Source organism: Monopterus albus, unplaced genomic scaffold (genome assembly GCF_001952655.1).
Source record: "Monopterus albus unplaced genomic scaffold, M_albus_1.0 scaffold92.1, whole genome shotgun sequence".
Classification (NCBI taxonomy): domain Eukaryota; kingdom Metazoa; phylum Chordata; class Actinopteri; order Synbranchiformes; family Synbranchidae; genus Monopterus; species Monopterus albus.
The window spans coordinates 2,782,866-2,804,524 of NW_018127972.1; the positions used below are offsets into that span (position 1 = coordinate 2,782,866).

Genomic DNA, 21,659 nt, shown 5'->3' on the forward strand with positions numbered 1-21,659 from the left:
ATATTACTTGTGTGGTGTAGAAGATAATTATCTAAGAATGTAATTATGTAAGAATGTTAACAATCTGTAATAATCTTTTAGTAGATTACTTGTGTGGTGTAGAACAAAATTATCTATGTAGAGATACTGCTTGCAAACCAATGTTGGTAAGATGATGTTATGGGGTAGGACTAGATAAGTCTAACTTCTTCCTACCCCGTTCAAGCATGTACTAGGTATAAGCAAATTGAAAATGGATTAGCATTTGTGGATATGTGTGAAATTATGTGTGTTGACATATCGACTGTCTTTACATGCTTGAAAGAATAAAGAATACTACGTCCTGCCAGAATCAAACCAGCCTGTTTACTCCATCACTGATTATCCTACTGACTGCCAAATGAGTCACCAATCAACTTAAGCTGCATGTTTTTGGACTGTGGGAGGAAGCCAGAGTACCCGGAGAGGACCCACGCAAGCACAGGGAGAACATGCAAACTCTGCAGAGAAAGGCCTCTACAAGGTAGAAAAAAGTGAAAAGTTGGAAAATGAAAAAAATGAGGTGTGGAATTAGAAATATAAAAGCTTAGCAGACCTCTGCAGCCCTTTCCTCATCTCTGCATGAGGTTAGAGGCTCCAGGCTACATTAGCCGCTACTAGCATAACACACTCGAATCGCCAACTAAACTCAGCAGCATTGTGAGTAATGTAGGTACCAGGTTTTGACAAGAAATAAGAATGAGTGTAATAAAAAAGACAGCCTCATCAATTTTAATCTTTTTTTAAAACTGTCCATAATGAATACAGCAGTGTTATAGGAGTGCAATGCTAAATGTTGCAAGTAAACACACAATGAGTGGATGAGTGAAAGAGACAACGTAGCCAGTGTGTTCATTAGCCTGACCCGGTGATGGTCAGAAAGATAAGAAATAAAGCCAAAATATAACTTTATGTTGGGCTCGGGTTAGGTCAGGTCTGCCAACATGGGTTTGTTGTTTCAGGTTTTAACTCGAGAACTCAAATATGGCTACAGACAATAATACCGTTTAGTAGAAGTTAATTTAAGACTGTGTTATATAATGTAAGAACTTATCTTACTTTAAATAACATCCTGCCAAAATTTCTGTTGAAGGAGATCAGTGTCACTCTAAAATCAGAAATTAGATTGTATGACAATTCAATGTCACAGTTCAGGAGTCCAATGATTTAACTATAACGATAGGCCTAGTGCTATTTTATATTTTTCATACTGTTAATGAAATCCTATTAAAAGACCAAAGCCACCTGGCATCCCTACCCTGTCTGTAGCTCAAGACCATTTGCTCCTACTGAAGACACTTCACAAATATATGATTTAATTTAGCTTTGCTATTCCAAAACAGCTAGATACTGTTGTTTGTAACTGTGCAGATGCTAGTTAAACAAGGGGGAGCAGTTCATTTGTTACACATTTGGTGCTCTAGTGAGTGTTTGTACCAGCAAGACTATAGTAATGAAGGAACATGTCAACTAGTGCAACAGTCTGATTTGTTTTATTATTACAGGGACAAGACTCTGTAAGTGGCTTTCACAGACTGCATACTGATTTACAGGGCCAGATGCATTTACACCTCTTCAGCATCTGGTTAAAATGCCTACTGCAGAGGTGCCTAATGGTTCATGGGTGCATATACATTTGGCTTTTTTGATATCAGACAGGTATCTGATCTGCACAAGATACATAATAATGTGACTGATGATCCCATGCATTCTGGTTGAATCCATTCAAGCTGATCATTATTATTTCTGCTGAATGGATGAGCAGGAAGAGAGATGTTTCACAGTGCCAACTGAAGGTGAAGCTGATGGAATTGGAGTGAGCTGAGCTGGGCAGCAGAGAAAAGTGAGTTTGGTTGGGGCCAGATAGGTTTAGAGTCAGAGAGAGTTGATGTGGGATGAAATATGGAGATTCCTCTGTAGCACAATGTGACCAAGGTGATTCAATGCTGTGAGTAGAATTTGCCAGCAGCAGCTCTGCTATCAGCTGAATGAGCTTTAGCACCACCACCAGCTTAGTGGCAACGGTGGAGGGCAGACAGAAAGACAGGTAGACAGAACAACAGATTACAGCAGGACTCACCAGCCTTTCTGCTGCTCCCGTTCAAACACAACATTTAGGTGTGTGTGTTCACTCATCAGCTGTCAGTGCGAAAAAGGATGAATCTTTTTCTGGTTAAGATTTAAACAAAATGTTCTGAATGATGCTTAAACTGTCTACTTTCAGCATCACCTATGAATAGAAACAGTCTGCTCTGCAATCTGGCTCCTTTTTATCATGTCTGCAGCGTGGCAGGATGAGCCGACAGACCTGCAGAGATCTGCACTGAGCCACAATCTGCACAATGTAACATCCATTAGGCCGCTGGCAACTTCTTATGCCATAAGAAAGGTGCAGGTGGGGTTGAATAACAAAAATTCTCCAGTCAGATTCAGTTAAATTGGCTTATAAAATCTTGGATATGTGTATGCATCAGGTCTGTGTTTTAGGCACACGCGGAACTGTTAAATCATATAATCACCAACTGATTACGAGCTTATAGGGAAAACAAGAATTATTTTTCAGCTGCTGTACTGTACTGAAATAAATTCAGATACAGTAGATTACCTAGCCTTCATTGCTAAATGTAGCTTTTCATGGAGGGTATTTTTGTATGAATCATCCTAAAAAACCTTAAGTGTTTCAAAAATATCTACTACTGCACTGTGCATTAACATTTCAGTAACTTGTCATTTTAACAAAAATAAGTTGTTAGCATTCCACAACTATTTATATGTAGCCTCATGAGGAGCTGACAGTGCTTCAGTTGCAAAACTCATGGGATATCTTGATGAATGCCAACTGCTAAAACATCTTTCAAGTGCTAAAACATTAAATCGGTTTTCATCATTGATAACGTGAGAAAGTGTTCAAATGTTATTACTGCCCTGATATGGACATATACCAGCTTTTAAAAAAGACCAAGTGCTACTGAGGTTAGCTTAAAAAATCCTTGGCAAAATATATTTTCAGCGCCTCACTGCTCTGAGTGTGAGTGTACCATAATGCTTGGAAAACATCAGCCCACACACTTAGTGTAAATAAAGGATGGACAAACCCTGTGACAAAAAAGCATGAGTGGAGTGTACTACACAGTTAGCAGCTAGCTGCCTGTAGTGGAACCCTACCACTGTCACTTAAAGTGGCCACACTTAAAGTGCACTTTATGCATAACCTTCAGCATTAATATATTTTAATCTAAATTTAATGTCAGGTTTGCCCAGCTGCACCGACTTTCTCACTCCCCTCTCTCTGTTCTCACTCCCTTACCCTGATCACGTTTTCCTTCACACCTGTTTCTTAACCCCAGATTACCACCAGCTGCACCTGATTTGTTTCTCCCTATTTAGTCCCTGCTCTTCGTGCACTCCCCTGCCAGTTCTTTCCAGCATTTTGTCTAGCTCATTGTTACCCATCGCTCCTTTGACTCTATGTTAGATTGTTCTTGCCTCCTTCTCTCCAGCTGCCTGGATTTATCCCTTCTCGCCTTGGGCGCTCCTTCGGACCACGGACCTCCTGCTCTCTTCTCCACCACAACCTACAGGTCGATGCACAGTTCTCTACTTACCGTATGTTTGCTTTTCTGTTCTCTTCAGTACAATCCAACCCGACCAGCCCAGGAGTGTAACCCAGTGTCTGCAGCCCGGTCATCTTCACCTCAGATCCATCACTGACTGTATATCTCCTTGCTCGACACCCGGTGCCTGCCTTACTCTGCTGTTCATTTATTGTCATTAATATCACTGTAAATAAAACTACCTCTGTCTGTCCCGAAGTCAGCCACCTGGGTCCGCCTAATTTTGTGACTCACTCACTTTCGTGTTCGAGCCATCCTAACATTTAATATATATATTTTATATAAAAGTTCAGTCCCTGAACAGTCCTTGCACAGTTGTGGGGGAAATTTGCTAGAGAGACCAAAACTGTTTTTGTACCAGACTGTAAACATGTTCATCTTTGCTGAAAAGTTGGGCATTTTAACATGGGAGTCGATGGAGACTGACTCCCTTTTGGAGCCAGCCTCAAGTGGTCAGTCGAGGAACTCTTCCACACTGGCTTCACATCACAGTCTCAAAGGTTTCTGCTTGACTTACATGAACAGATGGTAGGCCCTTGAATCAAGGTATGACAGGAACATGTGCATGTCCTTTGTCCATGTACACACAAGGGAAGTCTGATAAGTCCTTTAAGGTTTCAAGGGAGCTGTTTGTATACAGAAGTAATCCAATTTATTTTACCTGACAACATGAGAATTACTACTTAAGTATACTGTGTTTTACAACTACGAATTGACATGTCAGAATATAGCCTTGTTTTTAGAATATTTCTTTTATACTTTGTCGTGGATTATGTTTTACTCTCTTCCTTATTCTTTGTCTTTTCACTCTTTTAAATTACTCTAAAATTAATCAAACCACAATGTGATCTTAATTTGTGAACTATCATAACACATAGTAATCAAGCAGATATTTTAGTTCCAGGGCTACAATGACAGTAGTATATTTAAGTCATGCTTTTAAAATCTAATCAGTACAATGATTTGCATTTGGCTGGGCAGAAAAGATCTGCTACATTATATGCAGTTTGCAATGACTACAAGGTTGTTCAGGCTCAATCATTCAGTCAATATGTGATGGGACCATTTTTCAAAATGGGAGTTCTTTGCAAACTAGATAATTGCACAGATGAATGTCAAAAAGCAAAAATATAGATGGGCAACTACAGTCATGGCCAAAAATATTGGCTCCCTTGCATTTCTGTCAGATAATGCACTACTTTTTCCAAAAAACTGTTGCAATCACAAATTCTTTGGTATTCTCAAGTTTATTTCTTTTGTTTGCATTTGAACAACACTAAAAAGCTGAAAAAAGCCAAGTCTGATCCATTCCACACAGAACTCCAAAAATGGACTGGATAGAGTTATTGACACCCTCAACTTAATATTTGGTAACATACTCTTTGGACATCCGTCTGTTTGGAGTTCAGATATTCTTGAACTGTGTCAGCTTGATACCAAATAATATCATTCTCTTACTGAGATGAAATGCACACTGGCAGTGGGTCAGTTTTGTCTGTGGTCAGCTGGGTTTTATTTACCTGGAGGATGTTGACTGCTCTTCTATAACTTTGCTTCACCTTTTCAAATTTACTGCTTTGTGTGTCCTGAAATATTATTAAAACATGAAATATTCTACTTGCAGGCTAGTAAAACGAAATGACTTATTTCTCACACAGGTTGCCTTGTTCCAGAGATTGTGTGTAGCTGTTAGTATAAATAGTGACAGCAGCTTTGGGGGAAAAAACTGACTAGATGTGCTTCACTATCACAGATGTGACAGCTCACTAGACAACAAGGCCCTCTGGGTAGGTGTGTGATAAAACTGTTGGGTGTAATTCAGCGTGTATCTTCAAGTGCTACAGTGTTTCTTAGAGCTGTCTGAGAAAAACTCTGACTATTTTTAAAAGGCTGATAAACTTTTTATATTAGGGCTGCTACTATTAGGCTGATAAATATCCTACAGTTTTTCCTCCTACAAACCTTTTCAATTGAATCGTTTCATTTGAAGTACTGTATATAAAATCAGGATCTTAGAGGTGTATATTTGAAGTTTCAGGTATTAATATCATCAATAATGACATCATGTTGTCTGATGCCACAGGCTCAGAAGCAGATGACTTTAATAACTATTTAGGATTATCATTCAAACGGTGAATTCTATTATATAGTTCAAGGGTGCTGGTTTGTTTCAGAAGTACGGAGAACACAAAATCTGAGGTTCTTTACCAATATACTGTATATACATACAGTATAAATCTAGCATATTATCTATTGTAATGGAATTGGTTATCAGGGTTTCCAAATTTATAGTAGTCTAGTCAATGTAATACAGTAATTCCACTTGGCCAATTCTAAATAATATTGACCTGTTGAGTATTTGACGAGCCAGGATTTTTTTTGATTCTTTGACGCTGGTTTAAACTGTATCTGCAGCTGCTTTCAAAGCAACAAGTCCTTAAGCCGAACCCTGAAAAAGTAAATTTTACAGTATCTACAGTCAGCTGAACCAGACCAACACATTTTAGGGTGAACCACATACAGTACATTAACTCATTTTCACATACACATGGCTGACTTTATTGGAGATATTAAGAAAGAATGTTGATATAATTATGATTTCACCTAATAATTTCTTGTATGTCTATGAGGAAGAATCTCACCCATCACACAACAACATCATTCATAATCTAAGTGAATTTGCTGGAAATGTCAAATTTAACAGTAATAAGTGTGGCAACAAAGGAAACATGATGAAGCACACTGTACAACACATAAAATGAGACTTCCTCTTGTCCATTAATCTATTACCCCATGATAACTTTTTCCAGACTAACAAATCCATTCTCAAAGAACCCAGTCAGCTGGATGAGAATATACTGAGGTTTTTCATGTGTAATCATCAGGTCACATTGGACAGAAAATATGACAGATCACTACCTAGTCAGCTAACAATACCCAGTCAAGCATTAAAATAATGTATAATTAAAAATAAAGGGAAGGGGGATATAATTTAAGGGGTCAGTTAAATCTAAAAGTTCATGCTATACGCACAACCAAAAAAAGATTTTGTATTTCCATAAGTGGGGTCAAATTATGGAATGATTTAAATGTGGACATGAAAAACAGTACTAGAATTGAGGAGTTTAAATATAAATATAAAAGTATGTGTCACTCAAGATATATGCAAGAATAAGAGATTTAATCGTTGCATGACTGAAACACTTTGTTTTTAATTTTCTGTATATTACTTGTGTGGTGAAGAAGAGAATTACCTATGTAGAGATACTGCTTGCAGCCAATGATGCATGAAATTTTTTGTATAAGATGATGTCATGGGGTAGGACTGGATAAGTCTGACTTCTTCCTACTCCATTCAAACATGTACTAGGTATAAGCAAATTGATTCTGGATTAGTATTGGTTGGATTTGTGTAAATTATGTGTGTGTGTTGATATCATTTGTTTCTACATGTTTGAAAGAATAAATCAAATCAAATCAAATCAAGCATTGCTACTAATTTCTCACATTAATATTAGGACCGCTGTACTTAACGTTAATCAGTTTTAGTGACCAACAGCTAGCCGGCTGGCTTTATCTGTTAGGAACATAATGTTGTTGTTAGAAACAGTGACGTGCGGTCAGGGGAGGTCAGGGGGTCAATCTTGAAAAGAAAAAAAAGTTAACCATAAAATATAATAAATGTTAATATTTGTCGGCTGGTGTGTGTTGTAGGCCCTTTTGCCATTCGAATCCGATGTTGAAGGAATTTTTTTCAATAAAGAATAGCAGAATTTCCATATGTCCCGTTCAAATACATGGAGGAGATGCGTGATGAGGCAGCACTTTGCTGTGCCTCTCGGTGGATCGTGTAATCCTCACAAACTGTATGCGATGCAAATAGTGTGTCGCTGTCCCTCTATATATCGCAAATAAAATGCTTTCAAACACTCATTTCCTTTACAATCCGCCTTATCAAAATGGAAGATTACATTTCCAAGCTGAGAAAATTCGCAAATCTGGACTTTCAATCAAAACATTTTTGACAGTCTGGACATTTTTGTCCAGAAGGATCTTCTTTATTGAAAACATTTGTTTTAATATTGGATTCAAATGGTAAAAGGGTTTGTAATACATACCAGCTGACAAATGGATTTCGTGTACAAGTAAAGGTAAGACCATAAACTTTTATTATTTCTAGTTAGAAATAAGCTCAATTGGAATAAATTTTAACCTCAAATTAAATATGGGTCACGTTTGTGTGAAGAATGCTGATATGAGATATAAAACATAACGCATTGTCTGTTAACAGACAATTTGTTAACGGTTCATTTGTATTTGTAAATCTGACTGTAAAAGAGTCAGTGCCTCGTCAACCTCACCGCACATCACTGGTTAGAAACTAGTAGAAATGTCAGTTCTTTGTATGGCCTTTGCCTGCATCAGTGCAGTGTGACACATCCATTCTGGAAGACATCGAATGTCATGTGACGTGATGGTGTCATGAAACACCTTAATACGCTTGCATTTTGTTTTATAATTTACTGCTGTGGAATCCAAAAATTGAGCTGTTTCATTCCCTAATCCACCATGGCCTGTGTGTTAATGTAGAGTACTGTTGGCTTAAATGCACAGTTATTATTATTATTATTAATATTCTTATTAGCAAAGCTTTATGCATTACATTGACATTATAAACAGATAAGCTACATGTTGCACATCAATACACAGCCAAAACAATAACTATCATATGAACCATATAATAAAAAAATCAACAGGAGTTTAACAGATTAATCTACAGATACAGTATCTTCAGTATCAGCCTGTCATCACTGTGTCCTGCAGTTTCTAGAGGAGGAGATTTATCACACAGTGAACTAAACAAGAGCACATTATTAAATTTTGGCATGTCTGGAGCTTACCGTGTCCACAGAGCATGCTGGGAACATCGGACAGAGAGGAAAATAGAGATGTTTACACCTGCTGCAGCTGTCTGTCTCTATTGCTCTCTGGTTATGTTTAACCAAGAAGTGGATGGCCGCTATTGGTCTGCTCTGCTTGTAGCCCTCTCCCTCTCTTTGTGTCACACATACACATGCACTCACACACACTTCACTTGACAGTGAAAGCAACAGCAGACCACTGGCAAACAGGGTCAGTTTGTAGTCAGTTTCAGGAGAAGGGTGAGGTATGCTCGAACTTAGCAGCTCAGAATGGATGCTGCTGTTGCTACAGCTACTGTAGGCATCACAGAGGCTTTCTCTTGCTGTTAGCCTGCACATACTGTACTTGCTGTGTGCTGGTCTGCATACTAGTATGTGATAGAATGCAGTATTCCAACTTGGTCAAAATCCTCAGTCACCAATCTACAGTGCCCATGAGCGCAGGAAAGTATTTTCAATATGGGGAGTTGCTTGGAATATGTACACATGCCTGGTCATGATTGTGTGCATGCATGTGACTGTTTAGAATCAGATTTGCAATACAGATTTGAAATACTGTATATTTCCATACATAAAATAAAAGCATCATTAAAATTCTGTCTATTTTCTAAAATCATCATTTAGGCTTAACATTATGATATAAATGTGGTCCTGGTTATAATCTACAGTCTCCTTCAATATTTAACTTGCCAGATTCAGAACAAACTATTATTAGCATGTAAATAAATCACAATATGATAAAATTCTATTGTGGTTTAGATCTGAAGGCTTGAAAGGGCTCCTCATGTCCAGTTCCCGCGGGGCCAGTAGTTCCAGCACAGGCAGAGGCCGCTGCCTGCTGATTCTCCCAGACCCTACTGCTGCTCTCTCTTGCAGTCACCGGCTCTGCTGTGGTGCTGTTGCTAACGCTAGTGTTAACGTGGACAGCCATCAGTTGGCAGACTGTTCTACTGCAGGTTTGAGAAGCAGAACTCCACACCACTCACCCACCTCACCTAAAGACCAAGCAGCTGGTCCCCCCGTGATCACCTCCCTTCACCCCATCCCCCCACCCCTGAAGATCTGTGAAAAGGATGTGCATAGCCTTTTCAAAAACAAAGATCAGAAAGGTACCAGGCCCAGACAGTATGACCGTGTCCTGCCTGAAAACCAGTGCTGATCAGCTGGGCCTCACCTTCACACAAATCTTCAACGGATCACTGAAGCTTTGTGAGGTCCCCTTCTACTTTAAACACTCCACCATCATCCTGGTCCCCAAGAAAGCCTCCATCAGTGGACTACATTAAAACAGACCTGTCACTCTGACATCTGTAGTTATGAAGTCCTTTGAGAGACTGCTGTTGGCCCACCTAAAGGACATCGTAGACCCCCTGCTGGACCCCCTGCAGTTTGCCTGACAGGCAAACAGGTCAGAGGATGATGTGGTCAACATGGCAAGGCATTACTGCAACACTTCGACTGCCCAGGGACCTATGCACGGGTCCTCCTTGTGGACTTCAGCTCAGTGTTCAACACCATTATTCCAGACATCCTTCACTCTAAACGGATCTAGCTCACTGTACCTGCCCCAGCGTGTAGTACTGGAGTCCAGGAATGGTACTCAAGTCTGACTCGAGTCCAGATTTTCAGGACCTGTGACTCAACTCGGACTTTAGCACTGATGGCTTGGACTCGGAATCAAGCATTGACTACATTCAGACTCTGAAGTTGGATAGAAGGACACAATTTTTTTCTTTTTTGTAAACAGACTATAATAATTTGACACAACGTATTGAAAATGAAGCCTATTCATTCCCACCATGCTGCATCTGCAGTATCCACTTCCATCAAGCGTACACGCCACCTCTCTATAAATGATTTTTATTGCTGAGCAATATAGTGATGCAATACACAACTGAATTAACTGAATATTTTCCATAAATGATGGAATTTGTTTTGTTAATGATAAAAAAATCTGATAGCCATCCGTCATTTTGGCAGAGGGGGATTTACACTAACTTAAAGTCAGGTTATAGGCTACTAAAAAGCCCAAATGGTTGCTATTGCATTGACAAACAAGGTGAAAAAAAAGAGGAACTGATGCAGTGGATGAAGGACAACTGAGACCTGCTCAGTGCACCTCGCTATCTGGGAGATGACAGCCCGTTGAAGAGCCACAGACTGGAGGCAATGGAAGGCGTCTGTGACCACTATGAATTACAGGGCAGTGCAGCCATGCCTCTGGTGCAGAAGGACTGCATGCAGTGGATTCCTCCTGGTGAAATGAGTCCATCAGGATCAGAAAATCTCATGTTCAGAGGACCGTATAATCATTTCCAGAAAGAAATGTTTTCCAACTTCAAACTTTGGCTGACGTGGAGCTGGCAAGTCCAGCCTCCAGTGCGGCAGCAGAGCACAAATTCAGCTTTCAGAACAAACTTTGAAAGTCCATGAGAAACCTAGTGACAGTCGCCTCTGCAGCAGGCTACAGCAGGTCAGCTGAGTTCAATTCGGTTAGCCCACCTTCTTGTAAATGGGCTATTCATATTTTAATGGTAATTGTCTAATTTTGTAAAATTGCACTGTTCATATTTGCTTGTTTATGCACACTGGCCACAGTAATTTTAATAGCCTTTGCTGTCACTACCAAAAAAAAAAAAGAAAAAAAGAAAAGTCATCTGCTTTATGTGGTTTTTCTATGAAAAGTGGCAGGAAAATAGCTTGCTCTGTATATTAGTTATTTAAAAATATGAAATGAAAATTAATGAACAATGCTATTAAATATATCTTGTCATTAAACTATGAAAATGTATTTGAGGGGTAATAATAAATTATGACAGCAATTGAGAAAGTCTAGCATGACCTCTGCAATACACTGTTGCAGAGTTTGGAATCTAAAATGGTGGGAGCTGTGTCAGTTGTGTTTAATGTAGTAGGCCTTGATGACTCTTACTTGGGTAACGGGGACTCAACTCAGATTATTCTTTGTTGACTCGGACTCAACTTGGACTTGAACACTGGGGACTCGAGACTTGACTCAGACTCGAACACTGGGGACTTGAGACTCGAATTGGACCCGAACACTGAGGACTTGACTGACCTACCCCCCCTCATACTCAGCAGCACTGTATCAGCAGTAGAGTTCTTCAAGTTCCTGGGCTTCACACTTTATCCGGACCTGAAGTGGATGTTCAACATCAGGACCATCATCAAGAAGGCACAGCAGATGTATTTCATGCATCAACTCAGGAAGTTCAACCTGCCCCAGGAGCTGCTAAATCAGTTCTACAGAGGAATCATCGAGTCTGTTCTCTGCTGATCCATCACTGTCTGGTTTGGCTCAGCAACCAAACAGGACAGGAACAGACTCCAGCAGACAGTCAAGACAGCAGAAAGAATCATCGGTACCAGCCTACCCTCCATGGAGGACATGTACACCTGATGGGTAAAAAGGAGGGCAGAGAAGATTTCTGCAGACCCCTCATGTCCTGGACATGAACTGCTTAAACTCCTCCCCTTTGGACAGCATTACAGGTCACTGTGCACCAAAACACCCAGACAGAAGGACAGTTTCATCCCCAAGGCCCCCACTCTAATGAACAATTATTCCACGTTTATATGTATAATATGTAACTTATAGATGTAATCATTATTTTAAAAAAGCTACTTTTAAACTTGTTTATATGTACATATTTAGAGATAGATGGTTGTTTATCTTCTTGTTTTTACTTGTTCTGTTTTTTTTTTCCTTTTTTTCTGTTTTAGTTGGTCCACATCGGGGGGCATTGGGCTGGAGTCAGATTTCTTGTATTTTAACATACTTAGCAATAAAGTTTATGACTGATTGATTGATTATAGCTGATCATAAGATACTACCATCTGCAGTCACAGCAGCAACCCCAACCCCCGTCCCACGCTAAAGACAGTACCTCTTGGAGGCAGCAAAGCTTAGTGCAACAGTTAGCCCAGGTTTTCCTAGTTAGCCATTCTGTACTGCTGCACTGCTGCACTGAGCCATGATGACATGCTTTTCCACTACAGCCTCACAGCAGTGGACAGTCGTGCTAAGTCACACTGCTCTGGTCCTGCAGGACCAACCACAGTCTTCTCCCCTGTCCTTACGGGCAGAACTCGTGTGTGTCTGCGGTGGTGACTAGAGAGAAAGTTCTGTTTTAGAAGTGTCTGTATTTTAAGTTGCCAGTAGTTATAAAGCTTCTAAGGAAGATCTATTTTCTCACATCCTGCTTGTTCCTCTGTAGGTGTTTATGGTGTCCAGGTTCACTGTCCAAGACTTCTATCAACCACCTGCTGGCTCAGCTCCACCAGCACCTAGACTCCAGGGGATTGTTTCTATCTCTTATCTTCACATGGGCCTGAGCCTTACACTTCATTTCGATGGAGTCTAATTGCCAAAATGAATCTGTTACTTAACTGTCATCCACTTCTGTTTGATCTCTCCTTGTTGAACTGACTGCATTCAGTGCTTTCATAGCTGTGTTAACTTAGTACTAATACAAATCAAAGCTCTCCTTCTGTCACTGCAGGAAATGCAAAGTGTTTGGCACAGAGTTAGCAGAGCATTATTAGAGATAAACAACTTTATCATGCAGTGCAGTGCAGTGGAAAAACACTTACACCAAGCACAGCCATTCATAACATGGCCTGCTAAAATCTTGTAGGTGGCAAGCTGTTTGCACCCTCCAAGTACTAGTGAGACTAGTGTGACAGTAATGTGCAGAGGGATGGCCAGTTCTGGCGGCTTGTAGTGCTTGTGGTGCTCCATCACTATTAGCTTCACAAATATTCTGCCATATCATAATCACTCCAAACACATCAACGCAAATGAAAACATAAGTGAATTTTAAAACCTAAGGTCCTGTTTACACTAAAATCCAAATAAGGTTTCATGCACTTTACTTTACACTTAGCCACTCATATTCATCACTAATTGCATCCATGTTGGTTTTCCCAGGCTACATGCAACTCGGGGTCTATTCTACCTATGGCAACTGAAAAAAAACCCCAAGATGAACATTTGCACTTCAGCAGTTTATTTACAATAACTAACAGTTAGCAGCAACAGCTAACTAGCTAAAAACTGAACCAACAAAAACCAGTGGTTGAACTGTATTTATGAATTATGAGTGAGACAAAATAATTATCATCTTCACAGTCTCTAACACACTGTTTTGCATGTGTTTGGTTGCATTTACACTCAGCTTTATTCTACATTAGGCAGCCATACAATTCGCCCAGGTTACATGGAGTGACTAAGTATGAATGGGTTCCAAGAGACACAAACACGTTGCTACATAACAAAGTTATATTATACAACTCACTGTTCAGTGTTTATTAGTCCAGACAAAGTCCAAAGCAAATGTGATGTAAAGTCAATGCACTATTTTTCAGGTGGAACAGAAATAAATCGGATGAACAAAATTCACCATTTTATTATTTATTATGATATTTTGGCCACAAAATTTATACTTTGCAAATTCAAAACAGGCCATACTTTAGCCTGACAAACTACTCTGCACTCCCTATCTTGTGACAGTGTTCACTTTATGTGCATCTGGCACTACTCTGCTTTTAAAAGACTGAAAGGTGACAGTCACTGAGCCTGCACATCGAGGAAAGCATTAGCTATACGCTGTTCTGTTCATGCCAGGATGCCAGCATGGTGGTAGACTGCAGAACCACGATGAAGAAGAGATGAGGCACATCATTTCTGCTTGAAAAAAAGATGCATGGAGATAGTGGATGGATAGAGGGAGGTAACAGAAGAAGAAGAAGCTGTGGTATCTTTGCATCTCCATCCATGGAGAGAAAGAGATACAAGGAGAAAGAGGGCACTGTGCTGTGCCTGCCTGTACGCTTCTACTTCAGGCGGCTGTTGTCATGGTTACCCATCTCCACACATACTATATCTGTCCATGCACATGCTGCAAGTGCACATGAACAGTCCTACATTCACAAACACCCTACACACACTGCTTGTATGCCTGACAGAGATAGAGGGATAAAGAAACAAAGAGTGGCGTATGATCTAACGATGGAGAGTGGGAGGAAAGAACAAATGTCTTTCCAAAAAAACTGATTTGTTGTGAGACCATCCGTCCCTGGCGATTTGTTTGAAGCCCTCTTTGAAATAATTTCATGTAATTGCTCAATCTCAAAGTATGACTCACATGGATCTTTAAAAGAGTCTTCAGTACGAGTAATAAGATTTTGGATGTTACCAAAGAGATCATCATCCTTGACTACAGAGTAATTGAAGAAATACAATTTAGACTAAAAGAAGAAGACCTCTGAAAATCTTTGCATTCTATTCCATTAGTCTTCAAACTAGTAACTGCATTTGAGCCAATCCAGAAACAAAAAGGACCTCCCAAAATAATCTCTCTCTCTCTCATGCACACATTCTAGCCAAAGGAGGTGTACGCTTGTTTATTTAAATGAGTGATGGGGAACCTTGAGATGTGACAGCAGAAATGCTGCATGACATTCAAAGACTTAGATCAACAGACTGAGATGTCACAGAGAGAGAGAGGTGTGTGTGTGTGTGTGTGTGTGTGTGTGGTAGTGGTGGGGTCAGCTCTAGTTCATGACTAATGTAATAAATAAACTGCAAAGGGTAGCCCTTTAGTTACAGACCAAGGCCACAAGCTACACATGCACACGCAAACGCACACAGAGCAGCAACTACAGCATACTAACACACTCATACTCAACAGGTCTGAGCACCTAGGCAGAAACCTATTATAGTCAAAGAACAACAAGAGAAAGACAACCAGACATATTAAAACTAAATGGCTTACCTGGGGAGTCATACAGTAGTTGCACATGGAAAGGAAAAGACAGAAATAGCATCAGTCAGCTGTCATGTTTAGCACATAATATTCAACACAACAAGCAGAACAAGCAGTGTCAAAGACAGAGCAAATCATTATGTATATAGAATAAAAACTGTACTGTAAAAACAAACAAGCAACTTTAAGGACTGGTGTAGATTTCATTCATTCAATTTAATACTCACATGCTCCTCATACTGTACATGAGGTACTTTTAAAGTCACAAGAAACAATCCTTTTTAATGTGAGTCTGTACACTTTAACTGATACTGCAGCAGGCAAATGTTTCCCCATTCATTGGCTGTTATGAGTAGTTTTTCCTCTGTAACCTCATGTAGGTTCAAGTACTGGATTAGATTTATTTTAAATCCATTCTTGGGTTGCAACCACCTTACTACCTATAGTCACAACACAGGGGTTTTACTCTCCATGAGGTTTTCCCATTGAGCATATATAAAGCTGGACAACGTAGGGCAGCCATACTGCTTTTGTGATGCAATATTACCAGAAAAATTGCCACTTGAACACAAATACAACTTATACTGCAACCAGCTACCAGGGGGCAATCAACTTGTGGTGGCTTCACTTCTGGAAGGTGTCACATGTTCATACACAGTCTATAGGTTTTTCTGGTTAAATAAAAGTTTTAAAAAAAACAAACATGGCTACCAGGATGAAGATTACTTCTTTTGAGTATCCATGATAGCTACATTTAGCTTGAGGATCTTTTTTTTTTTAAGCTTTTTTTAGTATTGAGTTTACATTAACTTGGAGAGCTAGTGAGAGACCGATCAAAAAAATGGTTACAACTAAAACAGTAATAGCTGAGATATCCTGACTTCAGAAACACAGAAAAGTACACTTCCCATAATGCAACTTTGCATGATTCTTTACTAGACTCTCCCTGACTGGTAAATACCCACACCTTTCAAATTCAGTTCCACCAAGTAAATTTGTATTGTCCAAGTTTCTCAATCTTTTGCTTTGCTCCTCCAAAGCCAAAGATGACATTACACAAGTTTTCCCACAGGCTGAATGCATACAGTACAATTCTGCATAACTAGTAAAGTCTGACATGTAAAATCAGCTGATTTTCATGCATTTGAATTTAACCATCCAGCACTTTCCCATTTTTCCTTTGTGACACATGTGACATGCTGGTACACTGAGCAGTTTCATCATTGCATTCTTGCATTTCAGTGATCTGATCCTTTCTTTCTGCCCTGTCACAAAAAGAAATACTCTGTCAAACAAGTGGCTTGCAGTTAGTATTCAGGAACCATTTCTCCCTGTGATGATTCAGCCTAATGTGGGTTTCAGTGTCTCTTTTTTAAATCTCAGTAACAAAGACTACATTTTTTACTTCTTCCCTGACATCAGTGACCAAGAAGGCTAACATGTACCAGGAGTGCCTGTGTCTAAAGAACAATGTTTCCCACTACAGTGTATTCATATTTCCTGGGAAATTGCCAGGTCTACATTTACTGTACTTGGCTGATTTGGAATCCAGCTGTACAGATATTGAGATGCAGTAGGGCTTTGTCCCCCTCTTGTGGCCACAAACCAACATGACTACCACCCATTTATCATATACAAAATCATTCAGTCCCAGGGTCCTAAATATTTCAGTACACAACTTTTAAAGTGATCATCATAAACCCTGGATTATCTCAGCACTAGAAGGGAGGAGGGCAAACAACTTTCAATTAATAAAATTGGCAAAAAATGAAATGCTTTCTGCCATGGGAGCAAGTGGAATCGCTTCAGGGTCCCTTTTGAGTCTCCAGACTCCAGTATGGGAATCAATAATTTTGGCATTTATTCATTAAACTCAATAATTTTTAAAATATAGTTTCAAAAGCACTTCAAAACATTTTGAGGTGAAGTGAGATATAAAACAGGAGGGTTATAGCAACCAATGACAAATGAAGAAACATTTGAACAGAACATGAAGAAAGCTTAAGATTTCAGATGTTACTATGTTGCATTGTGGGAAATGTAGGAAACCAAAATGTTTTTGTAGCTTGACTTGTATTAGGGACCAAAGGTCAAGATATCTGGACTGCTGCTGGTTCAATCTTGGCCATTGTTGTTCTGAATGTTTTGAGGCTTTCAAATATCAATCTGTGTGGGAGTGCAGCACAGAATCAGATTCCTTTAATGGCAGACACACTAACATCTAAGCCACACTATTACATTTTGATAAACAAATTAGAAAATCATGCACCAGTTATTATAGTACAATTACTCTCAAAAAAAGAAGTCAGAATTAAAAATGCCACTGGAAGGAAAAAAGAAAACAAACTTATGTAAAATATATTAAAAACAAAGCTCACAAGAAAAGGAATATCCAAGGACAAAAAACTCTAGATTGGCTGTTTCCCTCTACTACCAATCTTTAAGCTATGCTAGGCTAACGGTGAAGACCCAGTAGAAACAGATAAATTGCACATCACCTACACCAATTCTTGCCCGTCACTATGGGCTTGCCGATAGAGGCCACCAGTGACACGTGAAAACATTTTTGTTAAGGTTTAGTCCCCCTCACCAGGAGGGTGAGGGAGAACTAAGGAAGGACTCAAAATTGCTGACCCAGGTGCTAGTAAAAAAGGTGGTTTTAATGGTGGGAATCACAAAAAAGGAACAGAGTCAATGAACACATACAACCAGGCCTGGGCAAAGACGGCTGAGGAGACCAGGACGACCAGGGGAGTAAACAGGCTAACGGCAGAAACCAGGAGAGTGGGAGGAACAGGGCAGACAGGTGAATAAACAAACTACCCAGGAGGATTGGCAAACGAAAAAGGAAATCCACAGCACAGGAACTGTCAGTGTGGAAAACAAAATGACGGATGATACATACCACGAATATAGGGCTGTTATGGGGTATGCACGTCAATGCTCCGGCGACGACATAGCGTCTGCCAGAGGTATAAATAAGGAGGAAGGTAATCATCGGGATACACCCCAGCTGTGCACACCGACAAACGAGTCGCTAATTACTGTAATGCAACACAGCTGAGGTGCCGATCCCACAGGTCGAGAGAGCAAAGGAGAAAAAGGCAGAAGAGAGGCAGATCGCGCCAAGTGGACCTGACAGTTTTTATATTTATAATAATAATAATCACCTTTATTTGGCCAAGCATGTTACACACACAAGGAACATGCATGGCCACATAGAGGTGATTATTATTAGATTTAACACAAACTGTGTATGTGCTAGTCTGTTAGCATGTCTTTGCTAGCTTTGTGTAATTAACTCATTGGTTTATCTGAAATTTCTACCACTTTACACCAAGCTGCATTTATCTTCTATTTGACAATGTATTCTAGGGCAGGGGTCAGATAGGAGAGACTGCAACTATTATTCTATTGTCCAGGGACACTTTAGCATTCACCCATCTCCAAACAAGCCACTTTGCCAGTTTCACTGTGTTGCTTCTGGGTGAACTTTGCCTTCGTTTGTATAAAGTTAAAATTTTTAAACTTCACTATGCTATGCTACCTGTTGGAATTAAATTCACTACTTTGGGACTGTATGTGGTCGTGTGGGGGAAGACACAGCGACCACCGTTTAGATTTACCGACCTTGGAGCTACTTGAAAGGGAATGATGTTTCCCCTACTCGGTGGGGCTTATCGGTAAGTAAAAAAAAACACACATTGCATGTCTGTTAATGCCTTGTTTCTGTAATGTTAGAGAGAATTGATGTAAGGCTGGAGAAGTTACTATGTGTGCATTATGCCAGTTAAAATATGGGGTTTCTCAATTACCTGCTTTGTTTAAAGTGTTGCAAATCTCTTTTTAAAGGTACATATACCGCTGTTTACCTATCTATGGAGGAGAAATTCATATTAATTAATGCTGTCACGGTTTGTTGTGCTGTCCACTTGTGACACAACATCAGCATCAGGAGTTGTGTGCGTTCACGAACTATCCTCTTGTTTTAAGGAAGAGGCTTTCTGGCTCTCTGATTTTGAAGCAATTACAAACAATTTGGAGTTATGAGGGGTGCCAAGCCAATCTAGAGGTACCCAGGATTAAAGAAGAAGCTTTACTTATTGTCATTGTGACATCTACAACGAAATTATGTCTGGAGCCGAGGGCCCTGGGCCGCTGTGTCAGTTCTACATCACGGGCCACCATCACGGGCAACCGGGAGGTTCAGTGTCTTGCCCAAGGACACTTCGACATGTGGACTGCAGGCACTGGGATTCAAACCTTCAACCTTCCGGTTAGGAGGCGACTGTTCTACCCACCGCACCACTGTCGCCTCTCCTAAACATTAAATGACTGGAAACAAGCAAAATGAGCATGCCATGGGGGACTTTAAATATTTAGGTATCAGTATTTCCCCCAGGCTGTCAGAACCGTTGAACCTCAGCTACACCCCTCTCCTAAAAAAGATAGAAGATGATTTCAAACGCTTGTCCAACCTTCCACTCATTGGCTGAATCACTACAGTCAAAATGAAAACTTTACCACAATTTAACTACCTGTTTTCAATACTTCCCACAACACTTACAGGTAAATGGTTCCAATCACTTGATTCTCTAACTTTACAATTTTACTGGCAAAACAAGAAACCCAAAATTTCCCTGTCAACACTTCAGAAGAAGAAATCACAAGGTGAAGCAACAAATTTTCAGCTTTATTTCTTAGCAAATCAACTACAATATTTAGTTAAATTGATTCAGAAGGACAGTTAAAATAGCTCATGAATCACACACACACCAATTTAATAATCCCTTTGTCTCTTTTGTTAATATCTGTTGTCTCATCATCTGTGTTATGTCCTGTAAATGTGTTATTTCCTGTTGCAATAAAAAAAGTAACTTATGACCCCTCCCCTTTGGTTGTTTCATGAGCCCTTTTCCTGCCGACTGGAATCCCACAGTGTTTTGCAAAGCGATTTGCCCGTGTCTTATAGAAACTGAATGAGGACAACTTTTGCATCGCACCAGAGCGTACCCAGTGGTTCTTCACCGTAACACCACTGTCAGAATGACTTTAGCTCAGTGTGGAAACAGCACAGCCCTGCAGTAGCCAATCAAATACACACAGGCACCAATTCTTGGTGGATTACTTTGTAACCAGAATACTTTGTTTCTACTGCTTTGACCACAACTGTCAAAAAAAGCTAAAATAATTGTGCTGTGACAACTTTCAAGACTGCTGGAATCTTTCCTGTGAGTATTACAAATTGTTGCACAATGTTTTGCCTCTGAACACAATCTGTCACTCTAGCTGGACTTCCTAGATCATATTTCACCGCCTCACTGGTGCTTTGCACTTTTTTTGTAAAGAAAATGAGAAAGTCTTCCAACATAATCTTTAAGAAGAAGGCAACACTTTGCTTTACATCAGTTTATGATATTACCTAACCAGTAATGTCTGACTGAAAAATGGGAAATTAAGCTGACATTATGAATCATCTCCCTTATTCATGTAATTTTCAATCTCAGACAATGCTAATGACAACTCTACTCTACAAGTCTGATCTGCCAAAAGAAGCACTAAGACAGAGTGATTAATGGCTGTGGTATTAAGGTAGAATAAATGCGAGGCCATCTAGGTTTACAGTAATAAGAGTCCTGTCGAGCTGACTCATGGCCTATTGTTATGATAATTCGGCATATGGAGCCACTGTTCACTCCTTTTTTAAAAATTCTCCCAGGAGCAGGACACTTCTTGAATGCTTTCACCAACTCACCCTCAGCCAGTGTGTAAAGACCCAGCTCTCCTTTATGAGTTGTACTTGCACTGAGAGAAAGAAACCTGCACCTGAGGCTAAAACTGTCCAGCATCCAGAGGTAACTGCCAGTGATTCATGCAAACACTGAACCAAACTCAGCAACAACATGAGACAGCAGCAGAGAGTACACTACTGCTAATGCTCCCTGAGCCCCCTTAATGGGGCTGCATTTCCTGACCTTTACTGCAGGGTCATTGGTACAGCATTTTAGCAAATAATGGACATACACCAATCAACCATAATATTATGACCACTGACAGGTGAAGTGATTAACACTGATTATCTCATTACAGTGGCACTTATCAGTGTGTGGGGCATATTAGGCAACAGATGAACTTTCATTCCTGGCAGTGTACAGATCTGAGTGGCTCCCAAACTGCAGGTCTTGTTGTGTGTCCCCAGTCTGCAGTGATTAGTACCTATCAAAAGCGATGTAAGGAAGGACAAACAGTGAACCAGCAACAGGGTCATGGACACCCAAGGCTCAGTGATGATGAGGCTGCCCTACTGTAGATTAAAC

The 21,659-nt window shown here is 40.0% G+C and overlaps 1 protein-coding gene across 8 annotated transcripts in view; it reads right to left on the reverse strand.

The window, feature by feature from the left end:
• The window catches only part of plekha5 (pleckstrin homology domain containing, family A member 5), a 259,165-nt gene that overhangs the window by 129,534 nt on the left and 107,972 nt on the right, over positions 1-21,659 (reverse strand). Inside the window, exon 4 of one of the 8 annotated variants that reach the window (XM_020608325.1) lies at positions 14,057-14,261. The exons of the other annotated variants lie outside the window; for them this stretch is intronic. Coding sequence (XP_020463981.1) covers positions 14,177-14,261 — 85 coding nt within the window. The 3' untranslated portion in view covers positions 14,057-14,176. Of the gene's footprint in view, positions 1-14,056; positions 14,262-21,659 lie in introns of those variants that run through there. 8 annotated transcript variants of the gene reach the window in all.